Source organism: Egretta garzetta, unplaced genomic scaffold, assembly GCF_000687185.1.
Source record: "Egretta garzetta isolate BGI_Z169 unplaced genomic scaffold, ASM68718v1 scaffold640, whole genome shotgun sequence".
In the NCBI taxonomy this organism is placed as follows: domain Eukaryota; kingdom Metazoa; phylum Chordata; class Aves; order Pelecaniformes; family Ardeidae; genus Egretta; species Egretta garzetta.
Window position 1 is genome coordinate 918,221 of NW_009258264.1, and position 15,269 is coordinate 933,489.

Consider the following 15,269-nt stretch of genomic DNA (forward strand, 5'->3'; position numbering starts at 1 on the left):
AAGGGTTTGTAAAGCTTCACAGCGAGCTGTCAATTCCTCTAGGAATAGTTTGTTAGACACCTCGCCTTGCCCAAACTTCCCGGGTAAGAGCACCCATGCCGGTGAGATTCACGAAGATGTGTGTTCCTTGGGTCAGACACGTGCTGTGTTTGTGTTCTGCAGGAGAGATTTATTTTTCTATCGTGGGGGGGGGGACACAGAGGGGCCAAAGGAGGTGACCCAGCTGGGGCCATGCAGCAGCGCACGCTCTGTCTCCCATGCCCCTGGGGTGCTGCTCGGGGGCCGCGGAGTGTTTGCGTGGTCCTTGGAAAGATGCAACCCCGCATTCATCATTGCAGCTGCGGGTGGGGAAATGGGGAGGCCGGGGTGGAGGAGGTCGGAGCGAGCCCGTGTCGTGGGTAACTCGGTAGCGTGTGCTGCGCTGGCTGCTGACAGCGAAACTGCTCCTTCCCGGCGCGGTCCGTCAGCACGTCCCCTGCCGCAGGCTGGCTGGCAACTCGTCTTTTCAGATGCAGCTGTAGAGCTGCACTTGGGTTTGAGTGACTCCAAGATTCGCTGGTTGGGGTCAGCTGAGCCTAATCAAGATTTTGGCAGTTGTTAATGCCAGGCAGTTGCTAATGCCAGCACCATTCACCCCAGGCTCGTGCCCACAAGACCTCCCGTACTCAGGCTGGGGCATGTGGGGGTGAGGGTGCCCTGGGTGTCGGTGTGGAGGGCGGGTAGTTGGTGCTGGTAGTTATTTGGGGCGAGGGAATGAGCTGCGTCCCACCCTGGGCTGGCTGCCCAGCTGGCAGCTCTGGAAGAGGCTTCCTTGCTCATTTGCTGGTTGGTTTGGGGGGGGGGGGTTATGCCAGGCACGTGCTGCAACGCCGGCCTCGCCGGGGCAATTAGTCCCTTGCTCTACCCATTATGGTTCTTATGCTTGGCTTTCCTTAGATTATGAATCAATTAAATGTTTCTAGCGGTGATTTGCATAGCGCGGTGTGAGCAGGGCTCTTACGCGTGCCTCCTGGTGCTGTTTGGAAAGGAAGGGCAATTGGGAGAGGCAGTCGCACCATATGGCCCTGCTGCATCGCATTAAGGCTTTAGCACTGACTGCTGTTAATTAAATGTAACCCAGCCCTCACCACGCGGCCAGCACAACGTGACGCAGGAATACACTGGGGCTGGTGAACTTGCTGCGTGGTGCGTTGTTTGAACGAGGGGGATGTAAATATGTTTTGCCGACGTGGGCCTTTGCTTTCTGCCCGCCGTTCCTGATTAACTCCCTCAAAACCTGGTGAGGGCCAGCGTATTCCCTGGGGTTGGCAGCTCTGCTGTGCCTGGCACGCCGGAGCAAATGTGTGAATGAACGTGCTTAGAGAAATAGTGTGGGTTTATTTCAAGCCAAACAAACTTTGTTGGGGCTCTTGTCTTTCACCCGCCATCCTGCAAAGCTGTCACGGGGCGCATGCATGAGGTGAGATCCTGGGCTGTGTGTTTTGAAATCCTGATCTAAAGTAATAATTCACAGAATTTTGTGGTGTTGCAAATACTATAAATAGTTGTTTTGAAGGACTTCTCCTCTGGCAGGATTTTTTCCATAGTTATATTGAAACAAGTCTTAAATAACTCTATTTCCCTTTTCATTTTGGAGGAGAATTATTCACACCGTGGGAGTAGTTCTGCCTCTAAAATTCCCCAACTAACCAGGCTGGGGGGGGACACGACAATTCAGTGGTGATGCTCGTAAGAGCATCTGCATTCCCTGTCATCCCAGCAGTGTATCCTTTTAAAAATGCCTGGGAGCTGCAGACGGGATGTGCTATCCTCCCTTGGTGCATGTTTCTTTTTCTTCCGATGCGGGGTTGCTGCTTGTTTGCTTTTCACTCGCAGCTTGAGGACACTCAGGGTTTCCTTTGCACAGTTCTGGCCTATTTTTACGTACATCAGATCTGGTTGTCTTCAGTGAAACGTGAAGGTGGGCTTTATTGCACCTCGCTCCCCAAACGGTCCCTGTCCCTTCCTGCCTGTGCCATGGGCACGGTGTGCATGGGGTGGTGCCCAGGAGGGGGGAAGCGCTGCCTGCAGGATTGCGAACGTGAATTGCGAAGGTCTGGGGCTGCCCTGGGTGAAGGGAGGGGGGGGTGGGAGCTGGCCCCACTGCTGAGCGAGCAGGGGGCTTTGGCCACGTGGTTTTTATGCCTACCAGCGATGCACTGAAATCCCCTCGGCTCCATTTCCCCTTTCTCAAGCGGCGTGGAGCTGACTTTCCAAGGCCAACGTGGGATGCGTGCTCTGCAGTTCCTCTTCCAGCTGCGGGTCTGGGTGGAAGGGGTGGGGGCAGAGACCTGGCAAGTCCTGGAATCAGGAAAATGATCCCCTTGGGTGGCTTTCCTCGGGTGTCTGGCAGGTTTAGGCTGTCCTCAAGCACGCTCACGGCTCTGGAGGTGGCGGACAGGCTCTTACAGAGGTTTTAGCTCAAGTCCTACCCGCGGGTGCTGCATCTGGGGCTGGTGCAGACGTTGTCTGAGACATCGGGATCCTTTTCGCTGCCTTTATCAGGAACCTCTAGGTTGGTCCCACGCCTGGCAGCCATCAAGCACGCTGTTCCCATTGGCATCTACGCGAAGGGATGGGGAGGTGGGAGCTCGGCAGTGACCGACCTCTGGCCATCCTGCTGGCATTCATTAAAAAACTTGTTTTCAGTCTCAAAGTGAATGCAGTTGGGCTTGAGGAGACGTTGTGCCATTATAGGCTGTGTCTTGCATATCCCCTATCTAATGTGTGTGGCTTTGTGCTGCTGGCACCTTTCAAAGCCTGAGTGAATATTAAAAGAAAAGAAAAATTAAAAGTGAAAATGAAAAGAAAAATCTCAGTGTAGTGTAAATGTGTCTGGCAGCTTCTCCCGACGGCAGAGGCTGCTGTAGCTGGGGTGGAGGGGGCTGGATGGGCAGGTTGCAGAGCTGTATCTTTGCTGTGGGATTTTTTGGTGTTTGTTCTGGTGGGGCAGAATGCAGCCATTTGAATGTAGTGGTGACTAATGCAGCTTCAAAGCCTTTGGTGTGTTTTATTTCACTTTGGAGCGGGGACAGCAGAGAAACCAGGCTGGGCTCTGCGCTGGGGACAGCTTCTCGGTGAGAAGGGTTCAGGTGGATGCTGGTGGGAGCAGCGCGCGGATGAGGCAGCGATGGGTCGGGCTTTGGCCGATGGCTCGAGTGCTTCCCTGGCTCCCAGCATCTCCGTTGGTGCAGCCGCAGGATTTCAGTTGCATTTTTCTTTTTTTTTCCTGGCAGCATCATGCTGTTGACTTGGGGTCCCTCTGCACTGCATGGGGTGGGCTGGTGACAAGGGGCAAGATCCCTTAAGGATTAACACAGAAAAATTACATGAGAGCCTAGCTTGTGCATGGGTCGGCTGCTTTGCTCCCTTTCTGTGCCAGTTTACCCCGAGATAGGCCAGTTCTTCCCGGGGGACTTTCTCGTCCTCGCTGTGCCCATGATGCAGGTGCTGATATGAAAGTCCTGTTTCTGGACAAAAAAGTGTCAGTAAGACCTGTCCCAGCGATCGCTCAGCAGCGTGCCCGCTCCTTCACCTTGCTCCATCCTCTGGTTTGGCCAGGGCGCTTACCCAGGCGTGTGCTGACCCCATGTCTGTGCTGGTGGGGCTCCCCGTGGCCGTGGCCTCTTGCCCTGGCAGCTGAGGGCATGATTTACTGCCCACATATTTCCTGGGCCGTGTTGATGAAGTCCCATGGAGCTGTTTCTTCGGCCCAGGTGGGTGAAGCCGGATGCACGCGGAGCGACCATAAAGAGTTTCTGTTTGTTTGCTGGTGGGAGCTGTGGTTTGCCCAGCAGAGCCGCTGGAATTGGATGCTGTCCTTGATCGGCACAGTGGGTCTTGGCTCTGATGACCACGGTGTCACCAAAATAGGACGTCGTGGGCTGAAGTGCTGCTTTGCAAGAAAATCACGCCAGCTGTCTGTGCTTCCCTCCCAGGCTGGCTGCGAGGCACTGCCTCGAGGAAAACCTCGGAGCGCATCCAGCGCCTGATGATCTTTGGTGGCAAACGCAGCTGTACCTGAATTCAGATTGTGATCTGTAGATCTTGCGACATGGACCTGGTTCAGTCAAGCTCTTTGGCATCCGTCTGGGTTTATGCCTCTGGTCTGAAGCCACCCTTATCTCTCAGAGCTAGGTTAATTCTGCATCCAAGTACTGCGCTGGATCAGGACCCATTTCCTTAAGGAGGGAGCTGGTTAAACACACACCATTTCTCTTTTGAGTTTGTCGAGCAAACTAGAATTCTAATATTACTGGCTCTCAAGTAGGTGTTTGCTTAAGATCATGAATTCTTTAGCAGGTGTGGATGCTCTTAAAAAGCCCAGCCCAGCCTCACGGGGATGAGGCTCCGCTTGCACCGCTGGCACTCTCCAGGACACGGTGATTTTTCATGTTCTCTTCTTCCAACGCGTCCTCCCACGCTCTGTCATGTCTCTGGTCTTGCCACAGTAAATAATAATTGCTAACAGTTCATAGGACCCATGGTACTTTGCATTTCTGTCCTATTCAGCTGGTCCAGACAGATTCCTGAGGCTTCTCCAGCTCCCAGGTGACTCGGGCGGGTTGGGATGGCGCTTGCCGGGCGGGTGCTGCTGAGGTCGGATGAGGACGGGGTGGGGTGCTGGGCTGCATCCCTGCCCGGAGGGGATGGAGCTGTGGGGAGGGACGGTGACCTGCCCAGAGCCGTGGGGCAGGCTGCTGGGGCTCCTGGAGTAGCTCGGGTCTTCGGGGCCATGTTTCTTGCTGCAATCCAGTCCGGTGCCTTGGGAAGGATTTACGGAGAGACGTGTCAGACGAGGCTCCAGCTCTTGCTTTGTCGGTTAGTTTTTGGGCTCTTTTCTCCCCCTGCTTCGCCCCTGGCCCAGCAGGTTTAGTTGAGTTTGCTGGTCTCGGTGTGGGAAGAAGGGACGCGAGTAGCTGAAGAGATGCTGTCTAGGCATTGGGACAGCAAGGGGTGAATAAGAAAGTCCCCTGTGCTAACTCATTGCTTACGCTGCTTGGTGTGATTTTTGAGGATTAGTTAAATTTCAGCTTTGTTATTCCCTGTGTAAAAGCAAGGCTGTGTTGTGCGGGGTGCTGGGAACCCGGTCTGTTTGTAAGAGAAGTCCTGAGCTGAGAGGAGAGGGGACAGTCATGATGGAGAGGGTACAAAGTGGCAGGTTTCACGCGTGCTGTTAAACTGATGTTTATGTCCCACCCCATCATTTGACACCCGCTATAGTTGTAACCGATAGATGCTGCGGAAGGACTGTAGTATTGAGCTTAAAACCTGGCTAACTACCTGCAGAGTTTAAATCAATATTACAAATATAGTTAATCTCAGCATATTCCTTTAATTTAACCTTTGATTAAACACTGGGGACTTTTTTTCTTAAACTTCAGATGCCTGCAGGTTGGAAAGAGCCCTCCCAGCATACGGCTGGGTCCTGCGCTTTCTCTCGCTAATCTCTTCCGTTGGGTTGTTTTATCTTATCAAGCAAAAAGCCCCAGAAATAGAAAGTTTTCCATGGCTAACAGGACAAGCCCAGAGATGCACAAGCCCTGAGCTGTGCATTGCCTCATTGCTCAAAAAAAAAAAAAAAAAGAAAGAAAGAAAAAAAAAAAAAAATCCGTCAAATGGCAGCAGGTTGTAAATGGACAATGTCACTGTTTTATCTCCGTGGGGGGAAAGGCCTCTCGTGGAAGCAGACGTAGCTTGCACCGATGCACATTGCATCTCAGCAGCATTCGGCGTTGAAGAGCTGCCTGCCCGGCTCTGCGTGCCTGGGAAGCTATCGATCTCCTCTCGCAAGGATGACGGACGGGAAAGCGGGGACAGCCGCTTGCTTTGGGACTGTAACGAAGAGAATTCGCAAAATATTCAGGCATTTTCCCAAGTCAAAGTCTTGGTCGGAGGGACTCTGGCTGCTGAGGAGGCCGAGCAGGGAGGTCTGGCTGGTTAGAGGTAGGTGGTGGCGTAAATCACTGTGTTTGAGAGTATTTGCTGGCTGCTGCTGCGCGCAGGATTTCTGCTGCTCCTTAGGGGATTCCTACGGTGCTGCCGAGCACGGCTGGCGATGCGTGGCCACACGGGATCCTGCCCAGCTGGCACAGGGCTGGCACGGGGCTGGCACCCTCTCCTGCTCCGGCTCCAGCAGCACCAGGCAGCTTCAACTTCTGCTCCGGCTCCTTCTGCAGCCCAGCTCGGGATGGGGAGCACCGCGGCAGAGCCCAGCTCGGGATGGGGAGCACCGCGGCAGAGCCCAGCTCGGGATGGGGAGCACCGCGGCAGAGCCCAGCTCAGGATGGGGGGGACGCCCGGCGAGCCCCGCTCGGAAGGAGGAGCACCGCGGCAGAGCCCAGCTCAGGATGTTGGTGCTGCCCAACTTGCCCCGCTCGGAAGGAAAATTTACCTTTTAGTAAATGATGGCTCAGGAGCATCTGCCTGGCAGCTGGGCTCACACTCCAGACCCTGCAGTGGTGCAGGGACCTCTCAGCAGGGTGCTTGTCACCAGGGGGGTGGTCTTGCCTGCTCTGAACAGAAAGCCACCCTTGGGTTTTGCCTGTGTCTGCAAACAAACTAAACCCAAACCACCTGATTTAGACCTAAACCTGCTGAGATCTCCAGTGACGGAGCTGCAGACGTGAGGCAGGGATGGGGCTGGATCGTTGCCGTGGGGGATGTCAGAAAGTGCTTCACAAGAAGACTTAAGACCCTTCCCTGCATTTGCTCCGTGAATGCCAGGGCTGGTGGCGATGCCGCAGGTCCCGCCTTGTCCCATCCTGGCTGGAGGAGACGCCCGCTGGCGCTGGTGAGGTCGCAGGGCCGCATCCTGCAGCCGTCCCTGAGGTTACCCCGAGTGACGTCAGACGTCTCCGCCGAGCGAGGGCAGAGGCACCGAGCCCTCGGGTCTTAAGCAGCACAGCTTGCAAAATCCAACCTCATGCCTAGCCGGCGTCGAAAGGCGCGTGGGCTGGCTGAGGGGTGCCGGAGCTGGAAGGCGGAGGGAAGAAACCTCTGTTCTTCAACATCATCCACATCCAGCCTGCGGGGTCTCACACCGCTTTCAAAGTTCATGACGATTTATTTTTCCTTCTCTGGTGGCTCTGAGCCTTCCCATGGCAGCTGGGTCACGCTGCAAAGGTTTTCCTTCGCTTTGCTGATCCTGGGAGCGTTTCTGATTTGCCTTTGTTTTAAAATGAATGGCAGGATCCTTACCAAGCCAGGAGCCAGAGCTTTAAGAGAACTCCTGCAATTCCGTGATTCATTTTAACGTCACACAAAGGTTTTTCTGCCGCTTGTTTCCAGCGCGTCCTCTCGACAACGTTCCTCTGCGGTCTGGCGTGCGCCGGGGCTGGCAGCCCTGCGGCGGGGGGGCGCTGGGGCAGAGCAGTCGCCCAGCACCGCTGCAGGAACCACAAACTTTGGCCAGAAGTCAGAGTTTAAGAGCATCAGAGCGGAGGTGTTGGGATGCTCTAGACCCTTTCCATCTTAATTTCGGGGGTAATCACATCTGGTCTCCTGCGCGGTGCTGCTTTGGGGTTGCAGGAGGCTTTTCTTTAGGTGAAAGCCTGGCTGAGGTTGGGTTTTTGGAGCCTCTGCCGTCGCTGGGGCTGGGATTTGGCCACTCTGCCACAGACCTGCATCTTCTCCTTCTGTCTCCCCAGCCTACAGATCTGGGGCTTGCCCGTGGGTTGGATCAGAAGATGCCCCATAGCATCTGCAGTGTTGGGGGGGCGGGGGTGGGCACGATGACTGCAGTCCTATATTTAGGCGTCTGGATGGGCTTCTGTATTGGACTGGTTTACTCTGTCCAACGTTATCCCCCTGAGAAACTTTATCTGGGGAGAAAGGGAAATTCCTTTCAGCCACCAAAGTTTTTCACAGCATCATGATCTGACTTATTTATTTATTTAAAGAAACTACATTTCCAAGAGTAGCTTTGTTTGACTTGAATGGAAATTATCTTAAAGCCTAAGTGGAGGCATCCTGCTCCTCTTGGCTAACCTATCACGTGGCTGCTTCCTAAAGCTGTGCTGGGTTTCTAAAATTAGCATTCCCTGCCGGATACCGAGTGATTAGGTCTGTTAATAGGTGATGGTGACTAAGGAGGTGTCATACTTTAATCCCATAAAGAAATGCCTGCCCATAATGGGCCTGATCCGGAGGTGTCATTGGGAGCTGTGATTTCTGTGGTCCGTGTTACGTCTTTCAGACCTCTTACCGCGCGCCTCCTTCACCCGAGGGGCTCGAGCCTTCCCGGCCCGGCTGGCTGCGGTCTGGGGCCGCAGGAGGCAGCTGCCCAAATCTGAAAATCCTGGACCAAATCGGCAGAAGGGGCCTCTCCGCTGGCACCAGATGCTCAGGTGAACCTGCAACTGGAGCATCTTCAAATTGGCACCTCCAGCAAAGACTTGGCCAATGCCCCCAGTAAAAGGCTGTTCCAGATGCTCAAAAGGTCACGCATTAAATTACCATGTAATTGTGCAGCTTATTGCTAATTAAAAAAAAAAAAAAGCAAGTCTCCCTGCTTTCCCCTGGGCTTACTTGAGACAACTGGCTTGGAATAGGAGAATGATAGACAGCTCATGCCAGATGAATGTTAAATGATAAATGATTTCCCTGTTTCCCCTGGAGATTGATGTTTTCCCCCCTCAGGCACCAGCTCCCAGCAGTGGGTTCTGCTCCTCTCATTCATTCCCGGGCATTCCCGCGTGTGAGTGTTCAGCAGAGCTGAACAGAAATCCCTGTTTCCAGAGCAAACATGGGATATTCCTTTGCCTTCTTGCAAGCCCCAGATATTCAAAACCAATGACCCAAATGCTAAAGAAAAAAGGAAAAGAAAAAAGATGGGTATTTAAAATACAAGCTCGCTGGCTTGGAGCGGGGTGGCAGGGCTGGTGCAGGGACGGGCACTCTGTCCCGTCTCCTGTTGAGTGAATTCTCTTGCCTTGGTTTTAGGATTTTTTTTTTTATTTTTTTTAGGTTGGTGACCGCTCTGGAATTTTGGATAGTGTAAAAAGTAAATGTAATGCTGTTTGTACGGCAGTTAAAAATTAAAAGGATCAGAAGGATCACATTAAAGTGGAAAGAGGTTGCTAGCTGCAGTCGGGCGGGTACGGAGAAGTTCGGGGTTTTGAGGGAAGGGGCTGGGGGAGCGATCGCCACGAGTACGTGAGAACCGTTGTGCCTGGTAGGTGGTGCTGGCTGTGCCGGGCGCTGCCTCTCCGCGGCCGTGGGCGAGCGGGACCCTGTGCCTAACGAGGTTAAACCTGGGCTCTGCACAGTTCTCTGTGCAATTCCCACCTTGAACGAGTTAATGTCTTACGGCAGGACGGGCCAGCATCCAAAGAAAACATAAGGCTACGTAAGTGCCTTAGGGCACCTGGGCAGCTTGTGCTCCAGGGAGGGAAGGTCAGAGCCTTCACCAGGGCCTGGGATGTGACCGTACCCTCTCCAGGGCAGCTTTTTGCCAGTCTGATGGTTGATCCATGCCTCAGTCACCATAACTGGCCCTTGAAGTCTTCATATTTAGTGACCTTAAACAGTGTGACTGCTGCCTAATACAAAGATGTGTTTTCCCTCCTGATGGAAGGTGAAGCATCCTTTCCTCATGAAGTGGCCAAGCTTTTGCTGCAAGTGACATCTCCAAGGAGCGTAGCTGGGGAGTGGTGTACCTGCTGGCTTGGTGGGACTTGAGCATCTGCTTGACTTTGTATGTTAAGGTGCCAGCAGATCAGGGGAAAGGCAGCAGGATGCAAGGTGGGAACGCTGCCCATGCCAGAGCATCACAGCAAGAAACACAGGTTTTCCCCAGGGAGAGGGCATGGGAGCAGTTCTTGCTCTGGATGGGGTATTCTGGTATCTCTCCCCACCTGCAGGAGTGTGCCCGAATGGGGACGTGTGCCTGGCTGGCAGCTCTGGCCATGCCGGTGCCCGCGAGCAGGGGTCTGATCCCTTCCCGGGGCTCCCCCAGCAGCAGGCTGCGGGTCTCGGGTGCCTCACTTTCTCATTTCTCCCCTGTGCAGACTGCAGATACACCTGCCACCAGGAGTGCCGCAGCCTCATCCAGCTGGACTGCCGCCGGCCGGGCCCGTGCCAGAGCCAGCTCTCGCCCGAGAGCACCCTCCTGCCGCCCCGCAGCCAGGTACGCTGGGGAGGGGGCTCCGGGGGGCGCGGGGGGGACGACAGCCTTGTGGTGACCGATTGCATCTCCTTCAGAGACCAGGTTTCTTGCTCCTGAAGGGTTTTACGAGTGGGAGGTCTTGTCAGAGAGGTCAGCCCATCGGTCCCGTGGACCCAGCCCGTGCCCACTAACGAGTTGCCCGTGTGCCCTGTCCCCCCTTGCCCGTGTGCCCTGTCCCCTCTTGCCTCTATGCCCTGCCTGGGGGGTGCATTCTGGTGTGCTGGAGGTTGTGCCTGTGGGTGTCCCCTCGCCGTAAATGCACATGCAGGGCTCTGTAGGTGTTTAAAACACTTCTGTAGGGCCAGGATGCCTGGAGCAGAGCGGGAGAGGAATCCTAGAATCGTTTTGGTTGGAAAAGACCTTTAAGATCATCAAGCCCAACCGTTGCCCTAACACTGCCAAGTCTGCCCTCCGGGGATGTTGGCACCCACGCTGTGTCCAGGTGCCTGCGAGGAGGGGTCGGTACTGACGTTAAATTGCGTCCCAGCACTGGGTGCAAAGGGCTCGAAAAGGAGCGGCGAAGGTGCGCTCCTCCTGCATCTCAGCAGAGCATGAGCATGGATTTTGCAAGAAGCTCTGGCTTAATAGCCTTGATTTAAGAGTTTCAGTAGTCCCAGGGGATCGAGACTCTTCAATCTGTATTAGGGATGCGCAGTAATCCCCTGGGGCCGCTCCGGAAGGCTTAGCTGTTTGCTTAATCCCCCCCCGAGGGTCCCGTGGTGCCTGCAATGCCAGTGGTGGCCTGCGAGCCAGCGTGGGCGTCTGCTGGGACGGGCTGCCGGGCTCGGTGAGACCGGATGATGCCACGCAAGTTGAGATGTAAGATACTTAATGCTGGGAGCTTAAAGCATTGCTTAGAAACCTGCCCGGAGTGGGTTGGAGTTGTGCAGAACCTTTTCGATCTCTATATGCTTTTTTTTTTTTAAAAACTGTATTCTCGCCTTGGTTATAACGGCGCCTTTATAGTCCTCTTTGTGGAGGACCTTGATGCGCTTGTGCAAAGCTGGAAATGGAAACGTGCACTTTGTCAACGGTGACGCGGGGTTTGCGTTGGGCGTGCGAGGAGCCAGCGGCGGGGTTTGGTCATCGTCCGCTCTTTGCTAGGCGAGGTCTGCAGAGCTCGGTGTGGCTGCGCAATTGCTGCTGATAAAAAAGGTCAGGAGGGGACCTGAGGTTGGATGAGATTTATCTTGGAAGTTATGGATTACAAGGGGACTCTGAATGGATTCTCCACTGAGCCTTCAGGGATTTGAATAAGGGTGTGAAGCCAGATAACGTGTGTGTTCACATCTCCTCCAGGTGTCGTTGGGCTTCCCCCAGCAGCACGAGAAAAGCTTAATTTTTTTTATTTATTTTTTTTTTTAAGAAAAATTAGAAAGACTCATGTCTTCTTCAGGGTGATAACAGCAGCCAGGGGTTATTGATGGTCCTAATAATAAACACGGAGCCTGCGCTTTGGGGCCATTCATCACTCTGACGTGTCTCTGGTGCGATCCTGGGGAGGGGGAGGCGTTTTGTGTCAAGCAGACAAAAGTCTCTCCAATTACAGCAGCAAACAGAAATCTATAAACCCATCCTGAGGTCCCGGCTGGGGATCACACGTCTAAACCCTCCGCATAGTAAAGCCCCATCTCGAGTCTTGTTACCTGTGCTAGGAAAGGCTGGGGGGGTCAGGAGGCGCCGGGGCTGGATTGAGGGTGAACAAGGGTAAATTGCTGCAATAAAGCTCTGTTCTCGTTTGTGGATAATGGATAATCGGGGAAAAATTACCTTTAATTTTACTTGAGCTGAGCCCAAGAGTTCCTGGCGTGTTTCTGTTGGCCAGACAGGCTTTGCTGCTTGAAAGGAGGAGGATGGAGGGAAAACAGTGTCCGTATTCCAGAGGCTCACAGGGTGCCTGAGTGCACCCGGGGAGGGCAGGAGGGGATGGCGCACTGAAAACGCAAGAGACTTAAATGAATAGCTGGCATAGTTGGAAGTCATTAAATAGTATTATCAAATGTAAGCAAACTAGAAGCATCAGAGAAAGAGCTACTTTAATACCACGTAGTTAAGTACTGTTGCCATGTAATACCAGGCATTAATAATTTGGGCTTTGATCCAGCGAAGTACTTAGGCGTGCCGTACGTTTGGGTCCCAGATTAACCTCCCTGGGTGAAATCCAGACTCTTCTGAAGCTGACAAAAGCCTCCGCTGGCCTCGGCAGCACCAGGAGTTTGGCTCCTGGTTTCGGCAGAGCTGGCCATGCACTTCCCAGCTGCGAGCTGGTGCAAGTCACTGGGGTGGGGGGGCTCTGGGGGGGGCTGTTGTGCAGGTAACCATTAACTGGAGCTGCTGCTGGACCAATGGGTCAAAACTACTTGGGGATTTTTATTTTTTTTTTTTGCTTGGTTGGTTTTCTATGGAGCTGATCTTCCAAGCAGGTGGACTGCATTGGAATAAACGAGGGCTCCTTGAGAAGCCCGGGGAGCAAAGCGGCAGGAGCGCATCCAGCTTTGCTTGGGGCGCTGCAAAGCTGCCTGCACCCTGTTTGCACCGTGAAACGCCTGTGGCTGAGGCTTCAGTGAGGACTCGACGCCTGTGCCATTCATCGGCCCAGTGCTCGCTTTCTGCTCGTGTTGCACATGCTCCATTTAAGCCTCTTTCTCTTCTAAATATAGCTTCGTGAAGCTGAGGAGGTTTGTGCCGCTGCAGAACTACGCGTGCTGCTAAGAGGATAGCTTATTTATTTGCTCTGGTACAAGTTGCTTTGTAAATATGCCATTTGGATCCTTGCCTTCCTCTTTGAGATGCAGATGTTGTGTCCTCCCGCTAGTCTTTGCACTGGTGTCCCGTTTTGTATTCACGGGATGCTGCTGGCTGCGGGGTACAGAGCTATCGCAGCCTTGGAGCAATTTAAGTCCTTCGCCTACCAGATACAGATGGAAGGGTATGAAGCACCATCTGCAGTCTATCAAGAGGGGAGGAGGTTTTCATGCGTGGATGGGAGCTTGTGTGAAGATCTGGGAGCCCTTTTGGACCAGGCGGAGAAGGCCTGGGACCTGAAGGAGCGAGCGATAGCCCTGGTTTACAGGAGGGGGTTGCTGATGGTCCCACTGCAGGTAGTCAACTGGGGAGGAGAGCCAGGGCTGCTGCCTGGCGTAAAAATAGCGCTTGGCGGTGGTGCCTTGAAAAGGACCTGAAGGCATTAACGTGAAAGCCATCGGGGCATGGCGGTGCCTTCGCTCTACTCGGCTGGCGGCTCTTGAAGGAGAGGCCAGAAGCATCAGGGCGAGGACGGCGTGCTGCTGCTGTGGCCTCCCTGTGAGCAGTGCCGCGGGCAATCCTTGGGGTTGCATCTCAACCATCCCTTTTAATAACTATCAGTGAGCTCCTCCTGGCGAGCCTGACTTTGTACATCTGCTGCCAGAACCCCTAGTGATGGGCTCTGCAAATCTGATCGTGCATGGCCTGGAAAAGCACTCCTCCTCTTGGTGTCAAACATACCGCACTCCTCATGTAAACCTCTGCCGCGGTTTTGTAGCCCTGTGTCACACCTAGGGTCTCTCCAGTCCTTCCTCCCCAGATCCAGGCTGGCTCCAGGCATGGAAGCCTTCCTGTACCTCCAGTCTGTCCTGCCCCTCGCGGCACCTCCTTGCCATTCTTTATTCTGTCTTGGATGGGCTGGCCAGGTCTTGTGCAAAGCATTTGAAGTGTGGATTTATGGATTTATGCAGCACGACACTCTCAGGCCTCGTTCCCTCTTTCTTTATCAAAATATGATGGAGAATTGTTAGCGTGTATGTTAATACCGCATTGCCTAAGCGGAGTCCTTTTTAACGCGGTGTGCTGGGCTTTTCTTTCGTCCCTTCAGCCTGCTCCTGAGTCCACACTGGTTTCCAGGTGGGTGGGGACAGCCTGTGCTGGGATGTGCTGCATCCCCAGGGACGCACGGCCCCTCGCTGGAGCCCCTGCCGAGGGAGGACCGTAGTCCATGGGGAGCAGAGCCCTTCCCTGGAGCCGGGGTCTCCAGAAATACCTGTGACCTTCAGCAAGGGGGAACATCACAGCTGCTTTAAAAGCCACTGGGTAAAATGCAGGGTGTTAGCAGGTGGCTCTGGAGGGGCCAGGGGAGAGGGGGACAGAGGAGGCAGATCTGGGGAGGGGTCTCTGTGCTGGGCTGGGATTCCACAGGGCTGCAGGGGGAGAGGGGAACAGGGATGCTGCTGCTGCTCTGAGGCTCCTTCCAAGGCCAACACAACATTTTAATCGGTCTGGAGCGAGTGCTTCTTCCAAACAGGACCGAGGAGCTGAACGGCTTTTTCCTGGGCTGCAATCAAAGCTGCCTCAGCCGGGTGCCAGTGCTGCTGAAATCGCTCCCGCTGCTCTAAAATTAGCTGTGGAGCGGAGAGGCACCCACTGCCTCCCAGAGCGTGATGACCAGGGGCTCCCAGCACCCCCAAGGAAGGTCCGAGGCCACGTCCTCGCCAGCCTCCCCCCCACCTTTGGGCAGCGCGTTTCTGCAAGCAGCCTTCGGTCAGGCGGGGTCCAGCCTGGGCTTGCTTCCCTAAGCCAGCAGATGCGACGCAGCTCTCGAGGATGCGCTACCAGGGAAGGAGCAAGAAGCCAGCCAGCCCTGGCGATGTATTTTTGGGTAGCAAAGGAGGTGCCGGGGGTACCCGGGGGCCGGGCAGTGCCCAGGGCCAAGCCCAGCACCTCGGCCCCGGCGTGCAGCGGGGTGAGAAATTTTGCAAGAGGAAGTGGCAGGGCTGCGTGGCGCGAGGCGAGCGCAGGAAGGGGAGGCGATGCTGCACGGGCGCCCGGGGGACCAGACCGCGGGTGGTGAGCGAACCCAGGCAAGGAGAGCGGGAGCAAACTCGCAGCTCTGCCCCTTCCATGCTGCCCCAGCGCCGCTGCGCAGGGAGGCGGGTGGAGGAGGAGAGGGAAGGGTTACCCGGCACGGCTGCCTGTTAAAGAGAAATAGCTCCGCTGGCTCTGGAGGATGAGCAGAAGGAGCTATTGCAGATAAGCGCCGGCGAGCTGAGGATGTGAGAGCGGGCTCGCTGCTGCTGCTGGAGCCAGA

At 54.7% G+C, this 15,269-nt stretch overlaps 1 protein-coding gene across 1 annotated transcript in view; it reads left to right on the top strand.

The window, feature by feature from the left end:
- Positions 1 to 5,834: 5,834 nt before the first annotated feature.
- RASSF5 (Ras association domain family member 5) overlaps positions 5,835 to 15,269 on the top strand; it is a 29,698-nt gene continuing 20,263 nt past the window's right edge. The window contains exons 1-2 of the mRNA XM_035903109.1: positions 5,835 to 5,985; positions 10,050 to 10,168. Of these exons, the coding sequence (XP_035759002.1) occupies positions 5,835 to 5,985; positions 10,050 to 10,168 (270 nt within the window). The remainder of the gene's footprint in view (positions 5,986 to 10,049; positions 10,169 to 15,269) is intronic.